This window comes from Rhinopithecus bieti, unplaced genomic scaffold (assembly GCF_001698545.2).
Source record: "Rhinopithecus bieti isolate Rb0 unplaced genomic scaffold, ASM169854v2 scaffold_12512, whole genome shotgun sequence".
Lineage (NCBI taxonomy): Eukaryota > Metazoa > Chordata > Mammalia > Primates > Cercopithecidae > Rhinopithecus > Rhinopithecus bieti.
The window spans coordinates 795,647-821,562 of record NW_016807354.1 but is presented as its reverse complement, the minus strand read 5'-3'; the positions used below and the strand labels follow the sequence as shown (position 1 = coordinate 821,562).

General features: G+C 37.8%; 1 protein-coding gene across 1 annotated transcript in view; it reads right to left on the bottom strand.

Annotated features, from left to right (window-relative positions):
- The window catches only part of FAM171B (family with sequence similarity 171 member B), a 71,753-nt gene that overhangs the window by 10,940 nt on the left and 34,897 nt on the right, over positions 1-25,916 (bottom strand). The window contains exons 2-6 of the mRNA XM_017881433.1: positions 14,243-14,476; positions 11,191-11,283; positions 7,532-7,690; positions 3,593-3,763; positions 863-979 (exon numbers count right to left, since the gene is read on the bottom strand). Coding sequence (XP_017736922.1) covers positions 863-979; positions 3,593-3,763; positions 7,532-7,690; positions 11,191-11,283; positions 14,243-14,476 — 774 coding nt within the window. The remainder of the gene's footprint in view (positions 1-862; positions 980-3,592; positions 3,764-7,531; positions 7,691-11,190; positions 11,284-14,242; positions 14,477-25,916) is intronic.

Here is a 25,916-nt window from a genome sequence, read left to right as displayed (position 1 = left end):
GTCCAGTCTTTTGGCTGCCTTGGGCCACACAGAAAATACATTAATGATAGCTCATGAGCTCAAAAAAAAAATCACAAAACAAACTCAATGTTTTTAGGAAGTTTACAAATTTGTATTGGGTCTCATTCAAAGCTGTCCTAGGTTGCATACAGCCTGTGGGCTGGGGGTTGGACAAGCTTGATTTAATACATCCTCAGTCTTTTCTTGAATGATGGTGTCCGCAGACTTCCAAGAGCCCTTCCTCTCCTCCTCAATCCCCACCAAGTAACATGTGTGCTCGTGACCCAAAAGTGGGCCAATGGGATGATCATTCTTCAGCCCTAGAATGATCAGGAACAGTATAAGGAAAATACTGGAAAGGGCTGGAAAGGGTTGGAGCCAGCCACCACATAGCAGCAACCTGGCAAAGGTTGTTAAGCAGGCTGCTAACTAGGCCATCTGGCACAGCAAGGAGTCCTACCTTTCAGCATGTGGTTCTTCAGCCTTCCCTGGGATCCTGTGAACTCCCTACTTCCTTCTAATATAGGATATTTTAAATTACTCAAAATATTTTCTGTTGCTTGCAACCAAAAGCTCTGATTTGGACAGAATTTATTCATAAAAAAAAAGTAGACTAAGAAAATACTTGATTTGAACAAACTTCACTCTTCACAGATTCATCAGATATAACTGTAAGAGACCTTAGAGTTCATGGAGCTTAATCTTATACACATGAAAAAAAAAATGCTGAGATCAAGTTCCTATCCCATTGTCATATAGCTTGTAAGTGGCAGTGCTAAGAATAAAACTGAGGTCTGCTGCTATCAATTCCAGCAAGACTATTTGGATTATATGTTTTAATTACTTTCATTTTTTATAATACCTCTAGTTCCTGGAAGTGGAGCTGCTATCCAGTAGCCCAAATGTGGTGCATCATATGTCCAGATTAAATGATTGTTATGTTCCTTGACCATTCCCCGACCATGATTTACCCAAGCACCTAAAAAGGAAGGTATGTAAAAAATACCAGTTAGTTACAGTTATATATCTTAAGAACTGATGGTCATGCATAGAATATGTTATGGGACTTTTTCAAAGATTATGAAAACTGTGGCAATATATTATCATAGGCTAATATATATCACATCATATTATAGTATATACTGTAATAGAATAATTTGGATGATTTGTCATGACCAAAAAACACTGTAAATAAACTAAGGATGGCCAGGTGTAGTGGCTCAAGCCAGTAATCCCAGAACTTTGGGAGGCCAAGGCACGTGGATCACAAGGTCAGACCAGTCTGGCCAACATGGTGAAACCCCATCTCCATTAAAAACACAAAAATTATCAATTTACGATACCTATTATTGTAATAGGTACTGAAATAAACTCACCTTAGAATTAGACCTTCAAATAACTGGATCACAAAACCTTAATCATGGAATTCATGAAAACTCATCTATTAATTTTGTGAGTTTTAAAATTAAAAGTACTAAATTTTCATATTTCTTATTAATATACGTTTTTGGCATACCAATTAAGAATTGTCATTCCAAAAAAATTGTCATTTTATATTAAAACAAAATAGTTATTTTAAAAAACCACAAAAATTAGCCAGGCATGGTGGTGTATGCCTGTAATCCCACATACTCAGGAGGCTGAGGCAGGAGAATCGCTTGAGCCTGGGAGGTGGAGGCTGCAGTGAGCTGAGAGTGTGCCACTGCACTCCAGCCTGGGTGACAGAGCAAGACTCTGCCTTGAAAAAAGAAAATAATAAAATAAACTAAGGACATAGACATACTTAGAAAAATCATAACTCTCCAGATTCTATTTAAACTGTGCATATTAAGATAGCTCTTATCACCTGTTCTGATATTCTGATTAAATATACTGTTTTATGGCCTTAATTTTTTACTAAATATTGTTTTGGTCTAGTACTGTTGGTATTGTTCTTATAGAACTAGATCTTCTAAACTTTTAATAAATGTTACCTCATCCAGTAAAATTTGCTGTCAAAAGAAAAAAGAATTAAGTAAAACCTATACCTCTTATGAAGTTTTATTTATAAATAGCATAACAAAGCTATTTGAGTTTGGTGTATATTTGTATTATGGTTTATTGATTTATTATGTAAAAAAGTATTTTAATAAGGTAGAGAAACTTGAAAATGAGAATAATTTAATCTATTGCTTTTAAACAGTCCACAAGTGTTATATCAGTGATAAATCAATTCAAAAAATGTTGTCACTGAAAGGTACATTAGAGATAAATGCCTTGGCCAGAAAGAACAATCAGCAACCAGGACTCAAACAGCAGATATTCTTTAAGTGCCTTAACACAGCTTTCTCATTCAACAAATCAGCAAACTGAGGCCCAAATAAGTTAAATGACTTATTCCAAATAGTACTGCTGGTAAACAGACTAGACTCCAAATCTTAGAGTTTTTAATCTAATGATTTCAGTAGCATACTATCATGGTTATATAGTTTCCACTCTTTCTTTAAAACATAGATACATTACTGCTTATATTCTATAGTGAAAATGTATGTGTTTTGGGGGTCTTATTACCCATATGAAATCCCATTTCAAGTCTCCTTTGAGGATCTATTGTGCCCTATTCTCCATCAACATGATCAGTTTAGGGTTCCACCCCAGCTTCAACATGTGACTTGAAGTCTAAATAAATCTGTGCATTCAATTTGCAGGTCACAAAGACAGGTTCTAAGATGGGCATGCAAACTCCACTCTACAACTACAGTGAGTCCAAGGGCTTCTGCTATATATAGCTCCTAAGAAAATCTCTGCACTGGCCTTCAACCTGGCAAAGTATAACATTAGAGCACCTACAGCCTTCTTGTCACTCTGAAGGGAAATCCTATCCTAGAAAGGTGCTAATACAGAGCAAACAGATGAGAGTGGAGGAGGAGAGGAACCAAGCCCAAGCCCTGTGAAACTAACTAGACTGTACATGACTCCCCCAAGGAAGTCCTACCTCTAAACTTTTCAGCTGTGAGCTGATCATTTTCCTTTTTCTTTTCTTTCTTTCTTTTTTTGGTAACTTACACTCCTACCTTATTTACATGAGAACCCATGAACAAAACAAAGGGAAGCTGAGGATGAAAATATACATATATTTCCAGCTGCTATTTAGGAGGCAAAACCCAGAGAACAAAACTAGTATCTAAGGGGTTTCTTTGGAAAAACAATTACTCTTTCTATCTCTTAATAACATAATGTTATTTTTTTCATGAAACTAGCATACATTTCCCAATTGCCTTAAACCATGCTTTTAGATAGGTATTATGAGTTTATCAAAACAAAAGCAAACTTCTAAGAAGAGAGATAATTTAAAAAAATTATTTCTACCTCAGAATGGTGGTGCTACAAAAAGGTAATGGAATGAATAAATAATGCTATTTTTTGACATGTGTATTCCCATCATTTCCCCAATAGTTGTATTATATTAAAGTGAGGTCAATTTTGGTCACTAACAAATACATTTGTGATGTTGCTGAAAAACTAGAGTTGTATCAAGTTCTAAGATAAAACACCAGTTAGTCAATTGACAAATATGCAAAATATTCAGAATATTTTAAGCTAGCTCACATACCTGTGTTCATATCAAATGTCCAAGCAGGTATGCGATCCCCTGCACTTACATCATTCAGACGTAGAAGAGGAAGAGAAGTCTGAATAGAGCCATTGACTTTTAGTTCTTTTCCTCCAGAATATATTTTCACACATATTGCAGCAAGAGGGGTCAATTCAATGTTTTCAAAACCTATAAAAGAGGACAGTTTATTAAAATCATATATAAATAGAAGTGGTAGTTACCTAATTATTATGGGTCTAAAATAAGTAGTTCCTCTATTTCACCAAGGGTTATCTATTTTAATATCAAATAGATATTGAATACACATTAAGGATTTTTAAAATGTAATTTTAAAATATTGTCTAAATATAGGCTATGCAATGTAACATAAATCAATATGAGCCTAAGTTATCTAAGCCATCTGATATAAGGGCACTAGAATCCAATTCAATATTTTATAAATCTAAAAGCAACAACCAAAAAAACCCTATCTCATTACAGAACCATACTCAAATAAAGGCTCCATCATACACCATCAATGCAGATGTGGATTTGAAATATCTGGCCCTCTCTTTTCCAAGACCATCTGTTTTAAGGAGAGCTAGAACCCACAGATCCAGCTGCACTTCTTACATAAAAAGCATTCAGATTAAAAGTACAATTTTTAATGGATAGGTTTGGCAATTAAACATGAAACAAAATCACTGTAATATTACTTGATAAAAATTATGTCTTAATATACTTGATTATTCATACAATTGAAAGAATATAAACTTAGATTTTAAATCTAACACTAGACTTCAAAGCTTGAAAAGTAGGAGAAAGGGAGATAACAGAATTGGTTATATTGTTTTGCCTAAGGTTTTAAAGAGTAAATTATACAATTTATAGTAAGGCTTCTTAAATATCAGGAACTATCTACAGATGTCTGTTACACTCTGGGCAGAGAGAGGGAGCAGAAAGTGCCTTTCTTTTGCTTTTGAAATATTAGCAATGCCAAACAAAGTTATAATATATACCAGAATATTTATGAATAAAATTATAGATGTTAAAATTACAGTATTTCTACAAATAGATGGTGAAAGTATACTTTTTATCTATTTGCTTTTGGTCTACACTTTTGAATCTTTGGCTTCAAAACTAGAATTTTGTTCATTCATTTAACAAATATTTACAGAGTCCCTACCGGCACCATGCACTCATATGGGCCCCAAAGACACAGTAAATACATAATTTCTGATATTGTCTGCAATACTTTTTTCATAATTCCTATCAAATATCCTTTTCCCCCCATGTATTTACTCCTCATCAGTTTTTTACCCCATCCAAATGTAAGTGCAAGATAATCTAGAAAAGGAACATAATTAGGTGGTCAAGAAAGGCCTCCTGTCTGAGGAGGGCACATCTGGGCTGCAGCCAAATGGGAAGGACCTCCAAGAACTTTCCAGGCAGAATAAACAAGTCCAAAGCCTCCAAATTAGAAGTGATCTTGGCAGGTGCAGGAAAGAAAGGTGGCCACAGGGCGAGAGGGCAGCAGGGGAGACAGGCAAGAGTGGAGGGCCTTGGCAGCCACAGAAAGAGTACTCGTTATCATGACTATTTATCATCTGGAATGGCTTCAACTGTCAGACAGGGCAAGTAGTGGCTTATTGAAAATTTTCAATTAAATATAAGAATTAACTGTAGTAAATTACCTGAAGGACTAATATTAAATGAGCAAAGCACTGCCATATATATTTTATAGGCTGGTATTGCTAGTAAGTTATCCACTGCAAGCACAAATCAAATGTTATATAAATTGTTAAGTAACTACATCAAACTATTCAGTAAAACCAGTTGGCTGGCTTTCTGAAGTACCTGCTTCAACCCCACCCTTCAGCTCTGTGCAGTCAGTGGCTTTACAAACTGTTGAAACCGACACACCAGCATTTGAGATAAAGCCAACTCGGAGGAGAAAAGAATGGTGCAAGGGGAAAACGACTGATAAAAACAATAAGAAGGAGAACAAAACTTTTATGAAAGAACATTTTTATCCTCACAGAACTCTAGAACTGCGGAATCTTAATAGAGTGACCACTAGCTGCATGTGGCTATTTAAATTAAGTTCCTCAGTGCACTGGTCATGTTTCAAGAGCACAACAGCCACATGTTGGACAGAGAAGAGTATTTCCATTTGGCAGCACTGCTCTAGAACTTTTTAAATGATAGCAGCATTCTCAGGATAATCCAAACTTTTAATGAATACTCTCAAAAGCAGGTAATACAGTGTTGGGGGACAGAGTTCATTGTGACCCTTTTCCACTGGATCTAATGAGTCTTGGCCATGAACACCCTTCAGAGCCATGAGTTTCATTTGTGATAGTATGTACAGATACCATTCTAGTAAATGTTTTTATTTACAGTATGCTGTAGGTTACATCTGGAAAATCTTGGCAGATGTCTTAGTTTGGCTTCTCAAGCAGCAGACCCTGAGATAATAATTTGAGTGCAAATAGTTTATTTTGTAGGTAAGCCCAGGAAGCACCTATCACTAAGAGAAGCATAATTCAGAAGGAAGGGAGCCAACACAGGATGTGTTAACAAGCAGGTTATCACTGTGGTAACTCCAGCTCAGTTCCACTGGGGACATACACTGGCTCAGAGTTGTCCTAGCCACACCAGCTCTTGTGTGTCATTGGTTGACAGCTTGCCCACGTGACGGTCAAGTGTGCTTCCTGGAACCAAGGAATGCCCTCAGGCAGTCACAGATGTGTGCAGTAGGAAAAGCAGGTTTGTAACACAAGAATGAGCGTCATCTGGCTGGGGTACTGATAGCATCAACTACAGCAAGCAAAACAAAACAAAACAAAACTATCTAACCAAAATACTTATTTCCTGTTATCACTCATTGCTGGCTGTTCCTCAAATGAAACAAAATATCTGGAAAAAAAGATGAAACTATCAGAATTATAGACTGTTTGAGGTTATTTTAAACAGTGGATTTCCAGTTAGGTTACAATGAGTGGTAAAAATGGTAGAACAGGCCTGTAATCCCAGCACGTTGGGAGGCTGAGGTGGGTGAATTGTTGAGCAGAGGAGTTAAAGACCAGCCGAGGCAACATGGCGAAACCCCATCTCTACAAAAAATTAAAAAATTGGCCGGGTGTGGTGGTGCACACCTGTAGTCCTAGCTACTTGGTAGGTTTAGGTAGGAAGATCACTTGAACCTGGGTGGTTAAGGCTGCAGTGAACCAAAATCATGCCACTGCACTCCAGCTTGGGAAACAGAGCAAGACCCTATCTCAAAAGAAAAAAAAAATGGCGGAACAAGTATGGATATACAGAGGGAAATGATGTTTTTAAGGGGTTTATTTATGAATGTATTTTAAATGTAAAATTCCATTGTTCCCCTTTTATTATGACAGCCTTATAGAAATATGAGTGCTGTTGACTCTGAAATACATATATTTTCAGTATTTATATTTTACACAGAGAAGAGCAAATATTTACAATAGCTTACTCCAATAAACTCTTACTCTATAAACTTTTTTATATCTCAATTATTGACACTTCTCATCAGTTGGATAAAAATGAATAGGTGGAATTATGAAAAAAATACGAACTGAATTTTAATTTTTAAATGTATTAAATTTTCAAAGCTATACAATAATCATAACTATTTTCTGTACCTTACCTGCTTTGGATCAAATAAAATTTAATAAATTTAAAAGAAATCAAAATTTCCATGCATTTGAAATAATGTATGCAGAGTTTTTCTTTCATTGAATAATATATATTTCATTGGATAAAGGGAAGTTTTGTTATATACATTTGAATAACTAGATTTATGTCTCAAGTGATGTATATTATCCATAGCTTAAATATTGAATATTTAATAGCTATCTAAATAGCTAAACATTTGCTGAAAGATTTGTGTACTAAAGTTTCTTATAACTATATTATGCAAAAAGATAATACCTGGTTTATTGAGAGTAATTCCAGTTGTATGCAGAAAATTGTCCACTTTCAAAAACTGTTGTAGAACTGTAAGATAGCCGGTAACGTTGCTTATATGATGGTTGTCAGGAAGTTTAATTAAGGCTTTTGAAAACTGAACACTTGGTTGAGATTTGGCATCTGGAATAAAGGAAACCTTATTAACAAAGAGATAAAGGCATGTTGACTATAGCAGCATTGGTCAGGATGTTTTACTTTAAAAAAAGCAATTATTATTATTGCTAAATATCATTAGCATCTTCTCATGTAATTATTTTAAATGCAGAACTAAGAAATTTTCCTTTCTTTAGATGACACAAGGCACCTTTGTAACTGATTGATTCTGCTGCCCAGAATTTCCTCACCCTTTTCTTTCCACTCTGGGGAACCCCACACTGACCATTTTTAGCCCATGTGTTTCATTTGGGGTCTCATTTCTGTAACAGTAGTGGAGTTGATGGTGCATGCCAGAATGGGTTGAAACCAATTAAAAGCATCTCATTCTCTTGGCCACAGTGATTTGTTCAATGATAGGCCCTGTCCCAAGCACAGTTAATGAGATGTAATGTGTGTTTTGCTTGGACTGGATTTTATGTGAGCAGGTATACATCCAGGAGTTGTAACAGCTATCTTGCAATAAAAAAATGAAAGCTTGTTTAAAAATCGAGGCAGCATTCAAAGAGTGGAGAGTTGAGAAACTGAGAACCAGTTCTCAGTTATTTCTACTGAAGTCCTGATCGAGCCATGTCTAAAGTTTGTCCTATTCCTACACTTACCATCTATAAGAGAAATAGATAAATGCTTCTTTGGGGCTTAAGCTAGATTAAACTGGGTTTTCAGTAACTTGCAACCGAAAAGTGTCTCTGATGATATTCAGCCACATACTTAAGTGGGTAAGCTTCTCTATCAGTTAACTAACCATGCATTAAAAGTCTTTCAAATGCCAGGTACTTAATTTATAAATATCTCAGTAACTGAATTTTTCCTAAGTATAAATATCTCAGTATCTTCTAACATTATTTATCAAGTGAGAATTCAGTGACAATATTGATATTTCTGTAATCAACAGATTTTGAATTTAATAATTCAAAGATCAACTCTTACACCTGGAAATTATCAGAAACATCAGCTTTTGCTTTGAACTTTAGTAAGGTCACCGATGAAGACAGAAGCAATCAATTAAATTATTAGAATAGAAAAGACATCAGTTTTTAAAGAGCTGCATGACAATAAATGATAAATGAAACAATGTAAGACTTCTCAGTTTGTAGTTTTTGTGTGTCTGAAGCTAGAAAAAGTAATACCTGGAAAATAGTTAAGAAAAGTAACATAATTATATGCTTTTGTTTGGTTGTTGAGGATACAATCTAAAGCCTTCTGATCACTCACAGGTACTACCTATGACTTGCTCTTTTAAAATATGTGGCTTAATTATTTTGAAGACCACATTTCTTAACAACTGAATACATGCACACTAAGCAAAATGTCTAGCTGAGCTTCTGTCAGGTTTTGTACATTCCTAAATGTTCTAATTTCTCCTTTGGCCATAAATACATAAACACACAGGCTTAATTTCCACTGTACAAACCTAATGAAACATTTTATGGAAGTTTAGCAGTAAGGATATGTATTTTTTACAGAAAGATTTAACATCATTATGAAACATTCATACTTTCCTGCCTGGCCTTATGAATGGGTCACCTTTTAGGAAAATGAGACAGTAAAAGGAAGGGATTGGAGAATTCAAGAGGACTCACAGTGTTCTCACAGAAACCTGCCAAGGCATGGCCAGTACTTTCCAGACAAATGAGTGCTTACCATTGCTTGGCACAGTGGCAAAGGATTGGTACGGGACATGGTCACACAGATCCATTTCATGCATTCCAGCAGAAACTATGATTTTTAATGGGGTTTGAAGATGCCAGTAAGGGGTAGAGATGCATCAAAACAGACACTGAAGAGGGACTGTGAAGAAGCTAATTTCATTAAGGCCCCAACAGCATTAAACATAGCTTCTCTGTATACTTGCGGTTCTTATTTACTTTCCATTCTTTCACACAAGGCTCCACATCCACCATTCTGCCATACACAGCAAAAATCACTAACTCAAAATTCTGGCAAGGCCAGGCATGGCAGCTCCCAGCACTTTGGGAGGCTAAGATGGGTGGATCACTTGAGGTCAGGAGTTTGAGACCAGCCTGGCCAACATGGTGAAACCCCATCTCTATGAAAAATACAAAAATTAGCCAGGCATGGTGGTACATGCCTGTGGTGTCAGCTACCTGGGAGGCTGAGGTGGAAGGATCACTTGAGTCCAGGAGGTGGAGGTTGCAGCGAGTTGAGATTGCACCACTGTACTCCAGCCTGGGTGACAGAGCCAGCTGTCTCAAAAACAAACAAACAAAAGCTGGCCAGGCACAGTGGCTCATGACTGTAATCCTAGCACTTTGGGAGGCTGAGTTGAGTGGCTTACCAGAGGTCAGGAGTTTAAGACCACCCTGACCAACATGGAGAAACCCCATCTCTACTAAAAATACAGAATTAGCTGGGTGTGGTAGCACATGCCTGTAATACCAGCTACTTGGGAGGCTGAGGCAAGAGAATCACTTGAACCCGGGAGGCAGAGGTTATGGTGAGCCGAGATCACGTCATTGTACTCAAGCCCGGGCAACTCAAACGAAACTCCGTCCCAAAGAAAAAAAAAATGTGGCAAATGTCTTAGTATTTCATAAGTAAGAGATTCTACAGCCTCACTCAGTGAATTGCTTCAAGGTTCAGCAAGCCCTAGTTTATTTTCTTCCCAAATAATAAATTTTCTGGTTTCATACTTTAGGAATAGATAAGACAGCATCTAAATATGAAAAGAACTTTCACAGAGAGTTCTTTTTACCATGACGCTCTTACTGGACTCTACCTTGAGGGCTTTCTCACTTTACCAGTCATTCCTATTACACTTTAGACCTAAACATAAATTTACCAATACAAAACAAAAACGTAAATTGTTGTCATTTATAGAGGTTTCCTAAAATATGTAATCAAAGAGTCACCGAATTCTGAGGTTTCTACGGGTTGCGGGGAGTTAGGATGAAATGATCATCTTCGTGGCTGGTAAAGCAGAATTGGAGGACACAGTTTGAATCAGTACCCAAAATATGATTTCTGCATTCTTCCCCTTGGGATACACAAGTGAGGCAAATCACATCTCCAGAGCAGATACTTTACTACCAAGTCTTAGGCATCTCCCATGAAAGCCACAAATTTAATGCGGGAGGCAGGAAGGAAGCAATCTGCAAATTAGCCCCAAAGGACTGAGCAATATGTCCTGACCTTTCCTCAATTTCTCCCACCATGGAAGCCCCAGTAAGAAATGTGATTTGGAAAGAAGAACAGAAGTTCTCTACAATGTGCCTATTTGAGGGGCTAAAATAGTAACGGAAAAAATGATTCCTGCTACACAAAAAAGCCACACCATTCATTTGACAGTAAAATAAGTATCAATTCAGATCAACTTATAGTCAGTACTAATCATACTGAACAATTTAGATTTTCTCAAGTTATAATTCACACTGATTCTTGGTGAAGAAGTGCAGTTATACAACAATAACGTCAAGTGCTTACTTAGTTAGAAGTATGGTACTTACCAGCTAATTTTCCAGTAATTAAAACAGTGTCTTCAAATAGCCATATATTTGCTTGGCTTTGCGGGAACAGTGAAAGTGTAACTGATGAATATACTGTGAAATATAGCACAGTTAGAATATTGTACTTAATGTGAGGGGGAAAAAACTAGGACAAATATAGTTTCATAACAGCAAGTCTCAAAAAGTGTGTGTGTGGCGGGGAACAACTGCTTGATGGGAAGAGCAATTCAAAACAAAGAAAGAATGAATATAAAATATGATGGAGGAAAAAGGTCACAATAAAGTAAGAAGAAAACATTGGTTAACACTATTTATTTTACTAATCTGTTCCATGTGATAGTAGTAGTCTATACAAAGGTGATGAATGATGTTCTGTAACCCCAGATATAAATGATCAAGTTAAATGCTTGAATAACCCCCCGATATATTTTCTCTAAGTGTTACTTGTTATTAAGATTTAAAAAAAATTTTTTGGCTCCATGATTCAAGCTTCTCTAGATATAACTATATCCACTTTTCATTTTTACCTTCTCACATAAGAGCACAGTGCTCTTCTGCACACGGTGTGGTTTGCCAAAAGGATCCTGAGCTGGCAGAGAAGGAAACAATTTAACGCACAAAATGATTCAAAGGCAACCTTTAGTAGTAATGCAGGATGGAGGTAAACCTGCCTACAAGTGTAGGCAGCTGAACTACCTGTTGGGGATGAGTTAATTGCAGATTACCTGAAAGATATTATTTCAAGATTGGAGCAAGAAGCTGGGACAAAAGACCATTTTACAAGCAAGATCAAATCAAACTTATCAATCCTTCAAAAGAAAAATCAGTTTTGAGGAGTTCCCAAAGCACAAGTTCTCATTTGATATCTTTCCTCTATGCTGTGTATTTAAAATAGAAATAGGATGGCATCCTCAAATCTCTTAAGAGAAAACACAGTTGCATGGAAATACTTTTATTATTTTGAGATATGTCAAAGTTTAAAGAAAATATGGAGAAAAGTAAAATACAAAAAGTATACAATGATGTGTGGAGGTAAAATGAAATATACTTTTCTCCTTCCATAGGAAAAGAGAACTACCAAATAAAAATGTAATTTCAATTTCAGGATATATTAACATTTAGACTGATTAATGGATTAAATTGGAGAGGTGGGAGGGTCACAGTTTGAATGTCAAGGTGATTTTAAATAAGACATTATCCCATATTTGGATACTTTCTCAGTCACACATCTGTTAAAGATCAGGAGAATCTTTCTGAACCTCAAACACATTCAGATTTCTTTTCCCATGAAAATTGTTTCCTATTATAAACGGGATGTAATACCTACTGTGAAAAACTTGAGGAACACAGAAAATAAGATGAAAAGTGATGATCATTGCAATACCACCACAGGAACAATCATTAATAATATTTTATTATAGCTCTTTGTTGGGTATTCCTGTGATTTTTTAAAATAGCAAATTATGATATTGTATACAGAATACTGTTACCCTGCCTTTTTCATTTAATAACGTATTTCTCTCAAAACGTACTTTTCATAACATTTTTAACACATATTTCATTTATTAAGGTATCAAGATTTACTTATTTACTGCATTAATCCCATAGATTTAGAATGTTTCCATTTCACTATTACAAAAATATTGCATCAACTTCCTGGTACATGAACATCTGTCCACTGTATTTAATATTTTAACATACGTTTATTTGTGCAGATTCATAAAGTGGAATACTGGGTCAAAGTTTATGAAGATTTTGAAGACTTTGACACAAACATTTCAAAAATTGTTACCGAGGTAATTTTGCCAGTTTGTACTTCTACCAAGAATGTTTGAGAATGCTGATTCTATCTTGTTTGACAATATTAAAGATAATCATTTAACAACTTTTTTAAGGCAAAAAAAATCTAAGAACTGCATATTTCTTTGGTGTACTGATCTTAGATTATTAAAGCACGTTGTCATATTTACTAACCATTTGTATTTCCTGTTTTGAAAATTGATAGGCCATGATTTTGTCCATTTACCTTATTTAGTTAGGGTCTTGGCATTTTCATATTGATTTGTATGAATTCTTTACATATTAAGGACATTATGCCTTATTGTTTCAAATATTTTACAACCTCAGTTGCTTTTTATGTTTATGACATACAGGAGTTTATTAATATGTTCATATATAGCTTATGGCATCTTTCATTGCTTTTAAATTTAAACAGACCGTCCTAACTGAAAGGTCAGATAGTTTATTTTCTTATTTAATATAATTATTTTATACATTTGATCGATCTAAGCAATATATTTTCACATATGGATTCAATTAATTTATTCCAAATAGTTAACCAAAATATATATATCATTTAATAACTATCCAACCTTTTCTCAATGATTTCTAATGGCATCTTATCATAGATAAAATTTTTATAAATACTGTGTCCAATTTGCACCATAATACAACTTATAGCACAATATCACTCACTGTTAATTTTGTAGATATATAATATTTTAGTTGTCTGTAATGCCAATGGTCCATAGGAGATGTATTTTTACAAGATTCCCATGTATCTTTACACATTTATTCTTTAAAGATTACTTTTGCCAATTTTTAAAAAAATGAATTAAATCTATAATATGTTAGGGAGGTTTCAGATAGTTTACCTGTTGGGACATAAGACCCTGAACTAAAACAGGCCCAAGAGAACTTGTTTGCCCATTCTACCATGTGAGGACACCGAAGATATCATCTATAAACAAAAAAGCCCTCACCAGACACAGAATCTGCTGGCACCTTGATCTTAGTCTTCCCAGACTCCAGAACTACAAGAAATAAATTCCTCTTCTTTACAAGCTACCCAGCTTAGAGTGTTTCACTATAGCAGCCTGAAAAGACCAAGACAATGCTTTCTTTAAAGTGGCACTCCCTTCTAACCTCCTTAAACTGACTTAAGCTTTCTCATTTTCAGCTTACCAGAACAAGATATTCCCCAAACAGAGAAAAAAATTCATTTATATTTAGCAAAAACAAAACAAAACAAAAATAGTGTTTAAGTACTTACTTGGCATTCTTCTGGTTTTCCAAGGCAGAGGGGTCAACACGTAGCCATCTTTGTAAGCAATAATAGTTAAACTAAGTCCTAATTTGTAGGGTACTTTTATCAGGACTGCTCCATTGCTTTTTGTTACTGTGGAATTTGTCTTCGTGTAGTTTACAAACACTTCTACAACTGCTTGGCTCAGGTACTGACGACTGATGATGTCATTCACCTGAACTTTCAGCATAAATACAGACACTGGAAAGAAAAAGGTAAAAATTGCAGCATGTTGTATCCTATAATGCATATGTCATAGTCTTTAAATGTCATTCAACATATCTAAATAACAGTACAAAACTGTTGTTAAACTTAGGAACTACATATACATATAATAATGAAGAATTCATTATTCTTCCTAAGATGAAATAAATTTTAATACAGTGAAGTGCTCCATAACAACATTTCAGTTAATGATGGACCACATATATAATCTTCCAGAAGATTATGATGGAGCTAAAAAATTCCCATTGCCTAGTGACATCATAGCCATCATAGTGTTGCAGTGCAATGCATTACTCACGTGTTAGTGGTGATGCTGGTGTAAATGAACCTGTGCTGCCAGTTGTACGAAAGTATAGCATATATAATTAGGTACGGCATATAAAACTTGATAATCGATGACTACATTACTGGTTTATGAATTTACTATACTGTTTAATCATTATTTTACAACGCAGTCCTTCTACACACAAAAATAAAAGTTAATTGTAAAAAAGACTCAGGAGGTATTCCAAAAAAATAAAGGCATTGTTATCTTAGGAGATGACAGTTCCATGCATGCTGCTGCCCCTGAAGACCTTCCAGTGGGACAAGATGTGGAGGTGGAAAACAATAATATTGATGATCCTGCCCTGTGTAAGCCTGGGCTAATGTTTATATTTGTGTCTTAGTTTTTAACAAAAAAAGCTTAAAAAGTAAAAGTAAAAAATTTTAAAATAGAAAAAAAATCTTATCAAATAAGGATAGAAAAAAATTTGTACATCTGTACAATGTGTTTCTTTTAAACTAAGTGTTATTACAAAAGAATCAAAAGTTTAAATTTTTTTGTTTATGAAGTTATAGTAAGCTAAGGTTAACTTATTGAAGAAAAATATTTTTTTTTCTAAATTTAATATAGCCTAAGCATACCACTGTGGAGTGTTTGCACAGTCTACAGTAGTATACGGTAATGTCCTAGGGCTTCACATTCACACTCACCCATAGCAACTTCCAGTCCTGCAAGCTCCATTCACGGTAAGTGCCCTTTACAAGTGTACTATTTTTTTAAAAAATCTTTTGTATGGTCTTTTTGTTGTGCCTTTTCTATGCTAAGTTTAGATGCACTGACACCTAACATTGTGTTATAATTGCCTGTAGTATCCAGTACAGTAACATGCTGTACAGGCTTGTAGCTTAGGAGCAATAGGCTATACCATATAACCTAGGTGTGCAGTAGGCTACACCATCTAGGTTTGTATAAGTACATTATGATGTTCACAAAACAAAATCACCTAACAATGCATTTCTCATAGTGTACTGTCATTATTAAGTTACACATGGCTGTATTTGTTATTAAGGCACAATATTACTCCATCTTTTTCCTATCAATTAGCAAAGGAGAAGAAAGGACAGCAGTTAATAATGGGAAGATTGAGGTTCTCTCTTAAGGAAAATACATTTTTATTGTGTTTCACTAACTCTAATGCTATCAATAGCAACAAGAGACAGACAAATTCCTAGACAGTCAGAAATGGGTCCCCTTTCAGTGCCAACCTTCAAGCCAAAGAAAGCCTGAAACCGGAAAACTGAACTGTCAGTTCTGGACAGTGTCCACGACCAGAGTGAGAACTACTATCTTTGTCTTACCCTCTCTCTTTTGATTGGTTCCTTTTGGATGATGACTTTTCACCACCTGAATGCTGCTTTTTCCAAGATGACCCATGGGCTAGCATGCACTTCCCCATTCTAAGCCCACAAAAACTCCAGACTCAGACTCACAGATGGCTACCCTGCTTTCAGGGTCGCCTATTCACTGACAGCTTTCCTTTTGTTGCTCAATACAATTCTTCTCTGCCCTACTTATTCTCCAGTGTCTGTGTACCTTATTCTTCTTGGGCATAGGACAAGAACCCAGAACTCACCAGACTGTGGGCAGCAGAAACAAACAAGCTGTAACCTTGACATCTGCCCAATGGGCTGTGGATGGTAGGAATAAAATAGCTGTAACATGCTCCCGCTCACCAAGCTATGGAAGTGGAGAGCTGAAACATTTCTGGAAGCTCAGACCTTGGGAACCCCCCAAGCCAGAGTTGTAACATCCTTTGGGGCCCCGTGATCACTGGCATCTCTGAATTTTTAGGTGTCACCATGTTCCCCTAGTCTAGATGCCAGCACCCAACACAGAAGCCACTTGTAGCATGCCCAGTCCAGCCACAGGCTGAGTGTGGAGCCAGTGCGGGATCTGAGCAGGCGTGAGCCAAGCACAGCCTGCTGGGCTGAGCAACACGCAGACAGAGTCAGCTGCAGAGATTTCTGGTTGTCAAAGCATTACCGTAGGAATCTTGTAACACTATCAAGTTATATAGATTTAACATATTCCAAATGTAGTCAAAGTTCTTAGAATAAAATGCCACTACTGCATGGCTAGCTCTTTTTTTTTTTTTCCGCTGTCTGGAAAGCAGAAGATGTTTTTCAGTGCCAAATATACAAAATATCAAAAATCCTTCTCTAAAATATCAAAAAGCATTATCCATTAGGTATATAAGAAAACAAGGCTGAGCATGATGGCTCATGCCTGTAATCCCCGCATTTTAGGAGGCTGAGGCAGGAGGATTGCTTGAGTCCACGAGTTCGAGACCAGCCTAGGCAACATAGTGAAACCCTATCTCTACAAAAAAATTTGAAATTAGCTGGGTGTACTGGCATGTGCCAGCTACTTGGGAGGGTGAGATGGCAGGATCATTTAGCCAGGAGGTCAAGGCTGCAGTGAGCCATGATCGCACCACTGCACTGCAGCCTGGGCAACACAGCGTGACCCCATCTCCTAAAAAAAGAGAAAGAAAAGAAACCAACATATCTTGAGGAAAATGAAAACTAAAGTCTGTTTTTACTTAAACCTCTGGTCTTACTCCTTAAGTACAGATCTTGATAACGTCTGCCCAAGAAAGTTTGTACCACCATGAAAGTGCCTTTGTAAACATGTATCACATCTCTGTGAAAGATGCTTTCTCTTCCCTGTAAAATAGGTTCTGGAGTCAGTCACTATCCACCTCTGCCATTCCCTAGACATGTGACGTTGGGTAAGTTAGCTCTCAAAGTCCATTTGCTCTTATGTAAAATCAGGAAAATAGCTACTTTGAGATAATAAAATGAAATAATGTGTCCAGTACAAAGCTTGTGTATCACTTAATGTGATTGGTAATAAAAATTATTATTCCACGATTAGAGAGCACTTCAAAAACATTAGGGTACACTGATAAGAAATATAAAGATTGATTATGCTGCAATGCATTTGCATAAACCTATTTTTACTCAAAATTTGTATCAAGAACAGCACATCAGATAAAAAATTCTAGTCAATGTTGACGGAGCCTCAATATTGTTATCAAAATAGTTATACCTTGTCTGTTCTTTGTTAAACTGGACCTTAAATTGCTTCTGGATCATAACAACATTTCAGATACAAATATAACTTCTGCAGTAATCACCCAGTCCTAGGGAATGTTCAATCCACCAAACTAAAACAAACAAACAAACAAACCAAAAGCTCTGATCCCTTCCAGAGTCTAAAAGGTTAAATGTTATCCAAACACTATTCTCTCTCTCTCTCTCTCTCTCTCACACACACACACACAGATATAAATATATTTCGGTATATGTTTATGAAATATATTATGAAAATTTTAACCATAATAAGAACTAAAATGTGCTGGGGGTAATGAGCCATGCATTGTGTTAGTTTTTAAGTACATTGTTCTACTTACTCTTCAAAAAAACCTCATTGAAGAGATATTGTTGTTTTATTTTATACATATTGGTAACTGAGAGTTGCAGGTTTGAAAATGAACCATGGCTAACCCTCAGTAAATGGAGGAAACGGGTCATAAACTCAGGACACCTCTCATCAAAGCTTATCTTGTAAACCATTGCCCTACATCTGCCTGGTTACTCTCTTAAAAGCAATTATCATCTCAATTTAGAGTGTGGAGATGGGAAAAATTGATTGAGAATAGCAAAGAGAAGATTATATCAAATCATACCTTAAAATGAGGTCCATTAGTCAGTCTGAAACAATTTCCTGAACAACAATCTCATATATATTCAAATATAAATATGAGGAAGAGATTCCAAGGTGATACAGAGATAAGTAAAGTTTATCCACACATCTGCTTTGCATCATTAATAATAATAGAAAACCTTGTGAGGGATCAAATTACTTTGAGTAGTCATTAGTATCATTACTTTTAAGAGATAAATTGAAGAACATTCAGTAATAAAAGACCAAATAAGCTTTGGGTCTTAAGCTGTTCCTCAAACTATTTTTCCATTGTATCATAAATTCAGCCCATTAATAGTATTTTGTTACAAAACAAATATGTTTGTAACAACTTAAAATCAAAAAATGAAGGTAAAGAATAAATATATGTGCCTCAGATTACCTTTATAAAAATTATAACAGACAATTATAACAGTTGGGGAGATCTGATCTAACCAACCGCCTTCCTCTTGCCTGTAGCCTTCAAGCTACCTTAATTATTCCTGGGATAAGGCGGGCTAGCACTGGGAGACATTTAGTTTACAGTTTAAATAATAATCGCCCTTCCTCAAAAATGTAACTGCCTTTGTAAAGCTAGTGAAATAATCGGGTTAGGAGGATGTGAGGAGCCTGAATTCTAAGGCATAGAATGCCAGCCATTCTTCTGGAGGTCACAAGATATGCAACTTCCCCAATTACTCCTGCAAATAACATCACTATTGTAGAACCCAAGGACTGGCCGTTTGAGATGCTTTTCAGGTTTTTTAATGTCCGAATTGATGGCTCCACCACTCCTGTGGCAGCACCCAGAAGCAACTCAGCTCAAGAGGACAGCTTTGACTCCCTATGATTTCATCTCTGACCCAACCAATCAGCAGAAAGCACCCATTGCCTAGCCACTGCCACCCCACCCCCTGCTTCCCCCAAACTGATGGCAGTGACAGCCCATGTGGAGCAGCCACTGTGAGGATGCCAGCTGCAGTGAGGGAGGCACAGCTGGGGCTGCACAATCCACAGGGCCAGAGGGAGCCCTGCCCCTACCGAGTTGGTAGGGCAGGAGCCAACACTCCTGGGCACAGCTGCAGCCTGTCAGCTGCGGCTGCAGACCCCAGCATCCCTCTGCTCTCAGGGTCCCAGGAAGCTTCCTTCCCTCACAGGCTTGAAAGTGCCTGCTTCCACTGTCTGGCCTCTCCCTGCTCCCAGTGCCAGCTCTGGGGCAAAGCAAAGTTGTGGCCAAGCACAGGCACTTTTGCAACCCAGCTGAATGGGCACACACTTGGGACAGCACTGATAGGCCAGCCTCCTGCCACCTAGGCCTCCTCTGGACTTTGGGCACTGAAGGCCACAGGAGGGAAACAGCAGAGGCTGAGGGTGGCTCCACGTGGGATTGTGGGTACCCCTCAGCACAAAAAACCTGTGCACCATGGACAACATGATTGATGGTGCAGGAGTCAGGTTCCTGGGCAGGAATGGGTGGGTCCCTGGTGAAGCCCCACCTTCAGGCCAGGGATGGTCTGAAGCATGGAGGCCAGGCTGCCAGTTCCACAGACCAGAATGAGAACTTATGGTGCATTTTCCCGGCCCACTCATGTACCAATCAGCATGTACTTCCTCCACTCTGAAGCCCATAAAAGCTTTGGACTCAGCCAGACTCAGGCAGAGGACAGGATGACGTGCCTGCAGATAGGAGCTACTCACTCCGGATCGCCTCTGACTCGAGGGCCACAGAGATGTTAGGGTGACCTGCTTATGGATAGGAGCTACCCACTCCAGGTATCCTCTCTCTGCTGAGGGCTGCACAGTCATTGAGATGACCTAACTGAAGATAGAAGCTACCCACTCCAGGTCTCCCCTTGGCTGAGAGCTGTATTCATCGGGATAACCTGCCTGTGGATAAGAGCTACCTACCCGCTCTGGGTCTCCTCTCTGCTGAGGGTTACAGACATTGGGACAACCTGCCTCTGGATAGGAGCTACCCACTCTTGGTCTCCTCTCTGCTGAGGGCTGTCCTCATTGAGATGTCCTGCCTGTGGAAAGAAGCTACTCACGTCAGGGTATCATTTATACCTACACTGATAACACCCATCCTACAGTCTCCTGAGAGCTGTACTTTTGCTCAATAAAGCACCTCTTCACCTTGCTCAGCCTCCAGTTGTCTGTGTACTTCATTTTTCCTGGATGTGGGATAAGAACTCAGGTCCCACTGAATGGTTGGGACTGAAAGAGCTGTAACACATACAGGGTTGACATATGCCCCTCCACTCACCACATTGCAGGTAACAAGAAGGAAACAGAAGAGCTGCAGTCCTTCGGGAAGCCCAGACCTAAGAGCTCCCTGAGTGAAGGCTGAGACACCCTCTTTGAGGCTCTGTGGTTCCTGTAGTCTCCAAGCTTCCAGGTGCCACTGCGTTCCCTGGTGCCTGTAGTGGAAGCCATTTGAGGTACACCTGTTCCAGCCACAGCCTTGCAGGGAGCCAGCACCCATGCCAGCGCCTGGAGCTGCCTGCCCTGTCACAGTTGGTATGTCTGACTGTGTGCAGTGGCTGTTCACTCACTCACGCACCCCTCACTGCTCTGTGCCAGGCTCACCCTTGGCAGGCATGGGATCCAGGCTAGTAGTGCGAGCTAAGTGCAGCCTGCTGGGCCAAGTGGGCCTGAGCAAAACTCGGGCAAAGAAACCACCAGCCACAAAGGTTTCTGGCTGGCAAAGTGATACCCCAAGGATCCTGTGACAAAACAACCTTTGAAAAACCTCCAAATTCTTGGGTTTATTTATTACTGATTTGAGTAATAAATAAACTGGTCTTCTGTTCAGCTGGCTCTGTGTGAACTAAACTCTTTCTTCATTGCAATTCCCCTGCCTTGATAAATCGGCTATATCTGGGAAGCAGGCAAGAAGAACCCATTGGTCAGTTATATCCCAAGTCTTATATGTACAGACCACAAAAATCTCAATATACCTTTGTAAAATATGTAACATCAAATCCATTTTATTGATTTTAAAAAATGAAGATTCAGATAGGTCATGAAAATTGACCAAAGTCTCACAGATGGTAAGAGGCCACGCCAGTCTTCAAATACACCTACTGTTACAGTCGGTAGTCAGACAAGAGCAAGGCAGGAGAGGACCCATCCTCACCAGGAATGTCAGGCAAACATCAGGCAATGATCATGCACCTGTTAAACTGTCTCTCCATAATAATAATTGGTCACAGCCAGCACCAGGGAAGGGCAGTCTCCCAGTAGATAGAAAATCTGAAATTGGTGATCAGCAACTTCCTGATGAGATCTCAGGAACTGGGTGAGTGGGCCTAAGCATGTGCACTAAGAGGTAAAATAGCAGAGTTTAACTGAAATATGACCTTCCTCTAGCAACACTTGACTGGTGAGGGAAAATGCCTCAAGTGAGCATGTGTACAACTTCAGTAAACACACTGCACGTGCAGCCACTCCCAAGTGCTAGCAGGCCACTGCACATGCAGACAGCCCACTCCACAGGAAGAATCAGAGAAGTAAAGCAACCCTGGAAGCTGCCAATATGTAAGACCCCAAGTCAAAAGTCAAACCATGCACTTGAATCTCAAGTTGCCTGCTTGACCCTCTTCCAGGTGCACTTTACTTTTGTTCCTGCTCTAAAACCTTTTAATAAACTTTCATGCCTGCTCTAAAACCTCCCTTGGTCTCTCTCTGCCTTATACCCCTCGGTTGAATTCTTTCTTCTGAGAAGGCAAGAACTGAGGTGGCTGCAGACCCATGTGGATTCACCACTGCCAACACCACGAAGGACTCCAAAGCCATCTTTGAACTATGGAACAGTGGGGCTTGGGGTGACACTACTAAATTAACTCAAGTAATATATGATTGCAATCATCATTGAGAATTTAAATTCTTATTTAACATCAATTAAATAAGATCATCAATTAAATTAACATCAATTAAAAAAGAAAAAGCGTCCCCTGGCCATATACACACATACTGATGCCAAACCATGTCCTCAAACTCAAATGGAAAATATAACACTTGGGTTAAAAAAAAAAAAAAAAAAAAAGGTTATAATAGTAAGATATATCAATGGCTCCCAACCTTTTTGGCACCAGGCTCCGGTTTTAGAGAAGACAATTCTTCCATGGACCAGGTTAGGGGGAAAGTTTCAGGATGATTCAAATGCATTACATTTATTGTATACTTTAGTATTATTACATTGCAATATATGACGAAATAATTATACAACTCCCCTCAGTGGGAGTTGTATACAAGATAGAAGCTTGTTTTCTTGTATCTAGATGGTCCCATCTCGGGGTGATGGGACAGAGTGACAGATCATCAGGAATTAGATTTTCATAAGGAGCATGCAACCTAGATCCCTCACATGCTCAGTTCAAAATAGGATTCATGCTCCTATGAGAAACTAATACTGCCACTGATCTGACAAGAGGCGGAGCCCAGGTGGTAATGTGAGTGATGTGGAGTGGCAGTAAACACAGATGAAGCTTCACTGACTCACCGGCTGCTCACTTTCTGCTGTGAGGCCCAGTTCCTGATAGGTCTCAGTATCTTTATCTGTCCGTGTCCAAGGGATTTCAGACCCCTGATATATATGACATGATGGGCTTCTAAACCAAATGTACTTGCATAGGTAGTTGGATAGTATTAAAAAACTGTATGTGTAGAGAAAAAGTAGCTGCTGCTCAATTTGAAATAATTCTCCCAGCCACCCAGTCCCTAATCCTTCAGTCAAAATTTACTGAGCCACCAGCATAAAGCACCCAACTAGCATAGGCCAGATAGATTCTATCTGGACCTCAAAATATGAATACAGTTACAGAGATGCTAATGGTTGCTGGAACTGAATTACCTTGGAAAGTCTATGAGGCCTTACCATTGTGCTTTCTAGTGCTTCCCTAGTCTCTCTCCTTCCAGAAGCTGGGTTGTGCAGCCCTTCCAGCTGATCTGTGAACTACATAATAATCTTTCCTAGAAAGTCCTTTCATTTCTTGTAGCCAGAGTTTGTTTCTGTTGCCTGCTCCTTAAGTAAGCATATTAAATATGTACAACTGTAAATAAAGGATAATATTCACCAGGCTACTATTTTATAGACATAGATACCTGTTATAGAATGTGAAGGAATTAAGGATACTGTTGAGTACCAAAAGCATGATAAACCATATGAGAGACAAACTGAACATAACTAACTCATAAGGGAATTAGGATTCTCTATTCAAATTCAGTAAGAGATCTTGTTCAAACCAAATGTACCTACAATGGCTCCTTCAACAGCATATTTAATAGGGAATTTTTATTAATTCATTTGTTTAAAAGATCAATTTCAGAGAGTCTCAGAGTCTTTGGATTTACAGACAAATCCCAATGTGTGGTAAGATCTTAAGTTAAATTCGCAAAAGAAAAAAAACTGCATATTCCATCTGTTTCATTCTTGTAAAAGTACAGTTGCCAAAATAAGACACACTGAAACCCTCCTGACATTCTGAAGCTGGATTTGATTTATAAAATGTTTTCTAAAACATGTTCTATTCCAGAATGGATGATTTTATTTTTTCACATGCAATAATGTTAATATAAATCTGATGAGAAAATATCATATTTAGAAAAAAATAGATTTGCAAAGGTCAAGTCTTGATGATCCAAATCACAATCCCCTCTCTGATGAGATCGCCTATATCTATATCTTAAAGTGCTTAGTAGACTCAGTGCATAATACAGGCCTGACCAATGGGCTCCTCTCTAGCTCAAAATGGAAACAACCGCCTTGCAGTTGTTTCCAGCCCAGTGCTGGAAACTTTACACATATTGTCCAAGTTCATCCTAACACACACCTGTAAGACATTTCCCAACTTTAAAGCAAGGAAATTGAGATTAAAACTACACAGCTGACCGGGTGCGGTGGCTCATACCTGTAATCCCAGCACCCTGGGAGGCCGAGGTAGGTGGATCATGAGGTCAAGAGATTGAGACCATCCTGGCCAACATGGTGAAACTCTATCTCTATTAAAAATACAAAAATTAGCTAGGTGTGGTGGCACGTGCCTGTAGTCCCAGCTACTCAGAAGACTGAGACAGGAGAATTGCTTGAACCCGGGAAGCAGAGGTTGCAGTGAACTGAGATCGCGCCACTGCACTACAGGCTGGCTACAGAGAGAGACTCTGTCTCAAAACAAACAAACAAACAAACAAACAAACAAGCAAACAAAAAACCGAAAAGCTGCACAGCTTATAAGGTTATAGCCAGGATTCACAGGCAAGTCCATCTGACTCCAAGTCCCACGTTCCACATTAATTCTTATTGAAAAGCATTAGGGATTTGGTTTTCATCATATTTACTAACTTATTTTCTCACAACCAATGCTCAGAAGGAAATTCTCATTGACTGACTCTCTGAGCCTCTTTTCCCCATCCTCAAACTTGGATTGTCTCTCACCCCAGCACAAGCCACAGCAAAAGCAGCATTTAAAAACAAACAACATGAACAACAACAACAAAAAAAAAACCTCAGCTGAAAGCTTGGTCAAAGTAATTAATGAGGCATGAACAACTCTTTTTTACTTCAAGTAAAAGTTACAAAGAATTAGCTGCTTATGACTTCTGATAACAGGATGCTTCTGATTTCTATGGTGTCAACAGCTTGATCAAGCAAGCAGCACAGTCAGCCAGAAGCAATATATATCCCTAATAATCCTCTACCAGTTCTCTCCTCCAAAAAAATAAAAATAAATAAATAAAATACTTTGGCATTTAGACAGGGCAGATTCCATGATTAAATATATGATTTTCAGCTGGAGGTGCTTTTGTCTACCTACCCTTCTCCAGTGTAATTGTTTAGCTTTCAATGAGCATATTTATTTTCTCTGTCACTTAATTATAATCATTATGTCTCGCCCACATAATCATCTTTTCCACATATCACTATTTGTTTTAAAATGGTTCAATATTAAATGATTCAACTGCACCCTTAGAAAACATAATCTAAATGTTGAGAGAAACAAGTAAAAATAAAATACGTATCAGTGAGCTAGGTCCTGAGGTTGCTGGTGAAGATTTAACTATTTAGTAGATGGTTTCAAGCATTGTTAAGTAGTGAGAATCACTAAAATTCAAATAACAATAAATAGGTATAAAGGAATATTCTAGAAAAAAATATTAGAACCAATATTATATTATGGTCTTCCTATAGAATACAAATAGGTAACTAAAAGTCCAAAAGGGCTTAAAAAATACTGCTAACTATATATATTTGGGTGACATTTACATCTTTATGTAGGTGGGCTGAAAATATCCAATCCCACTTCTTTTCAAGAGACTCTGACATCATCCTATTATGTTGTCACCATTATGTAGGTTACAACTATACATATGGACAAGCTACCTCATTTTCAGATTTATCCAGTA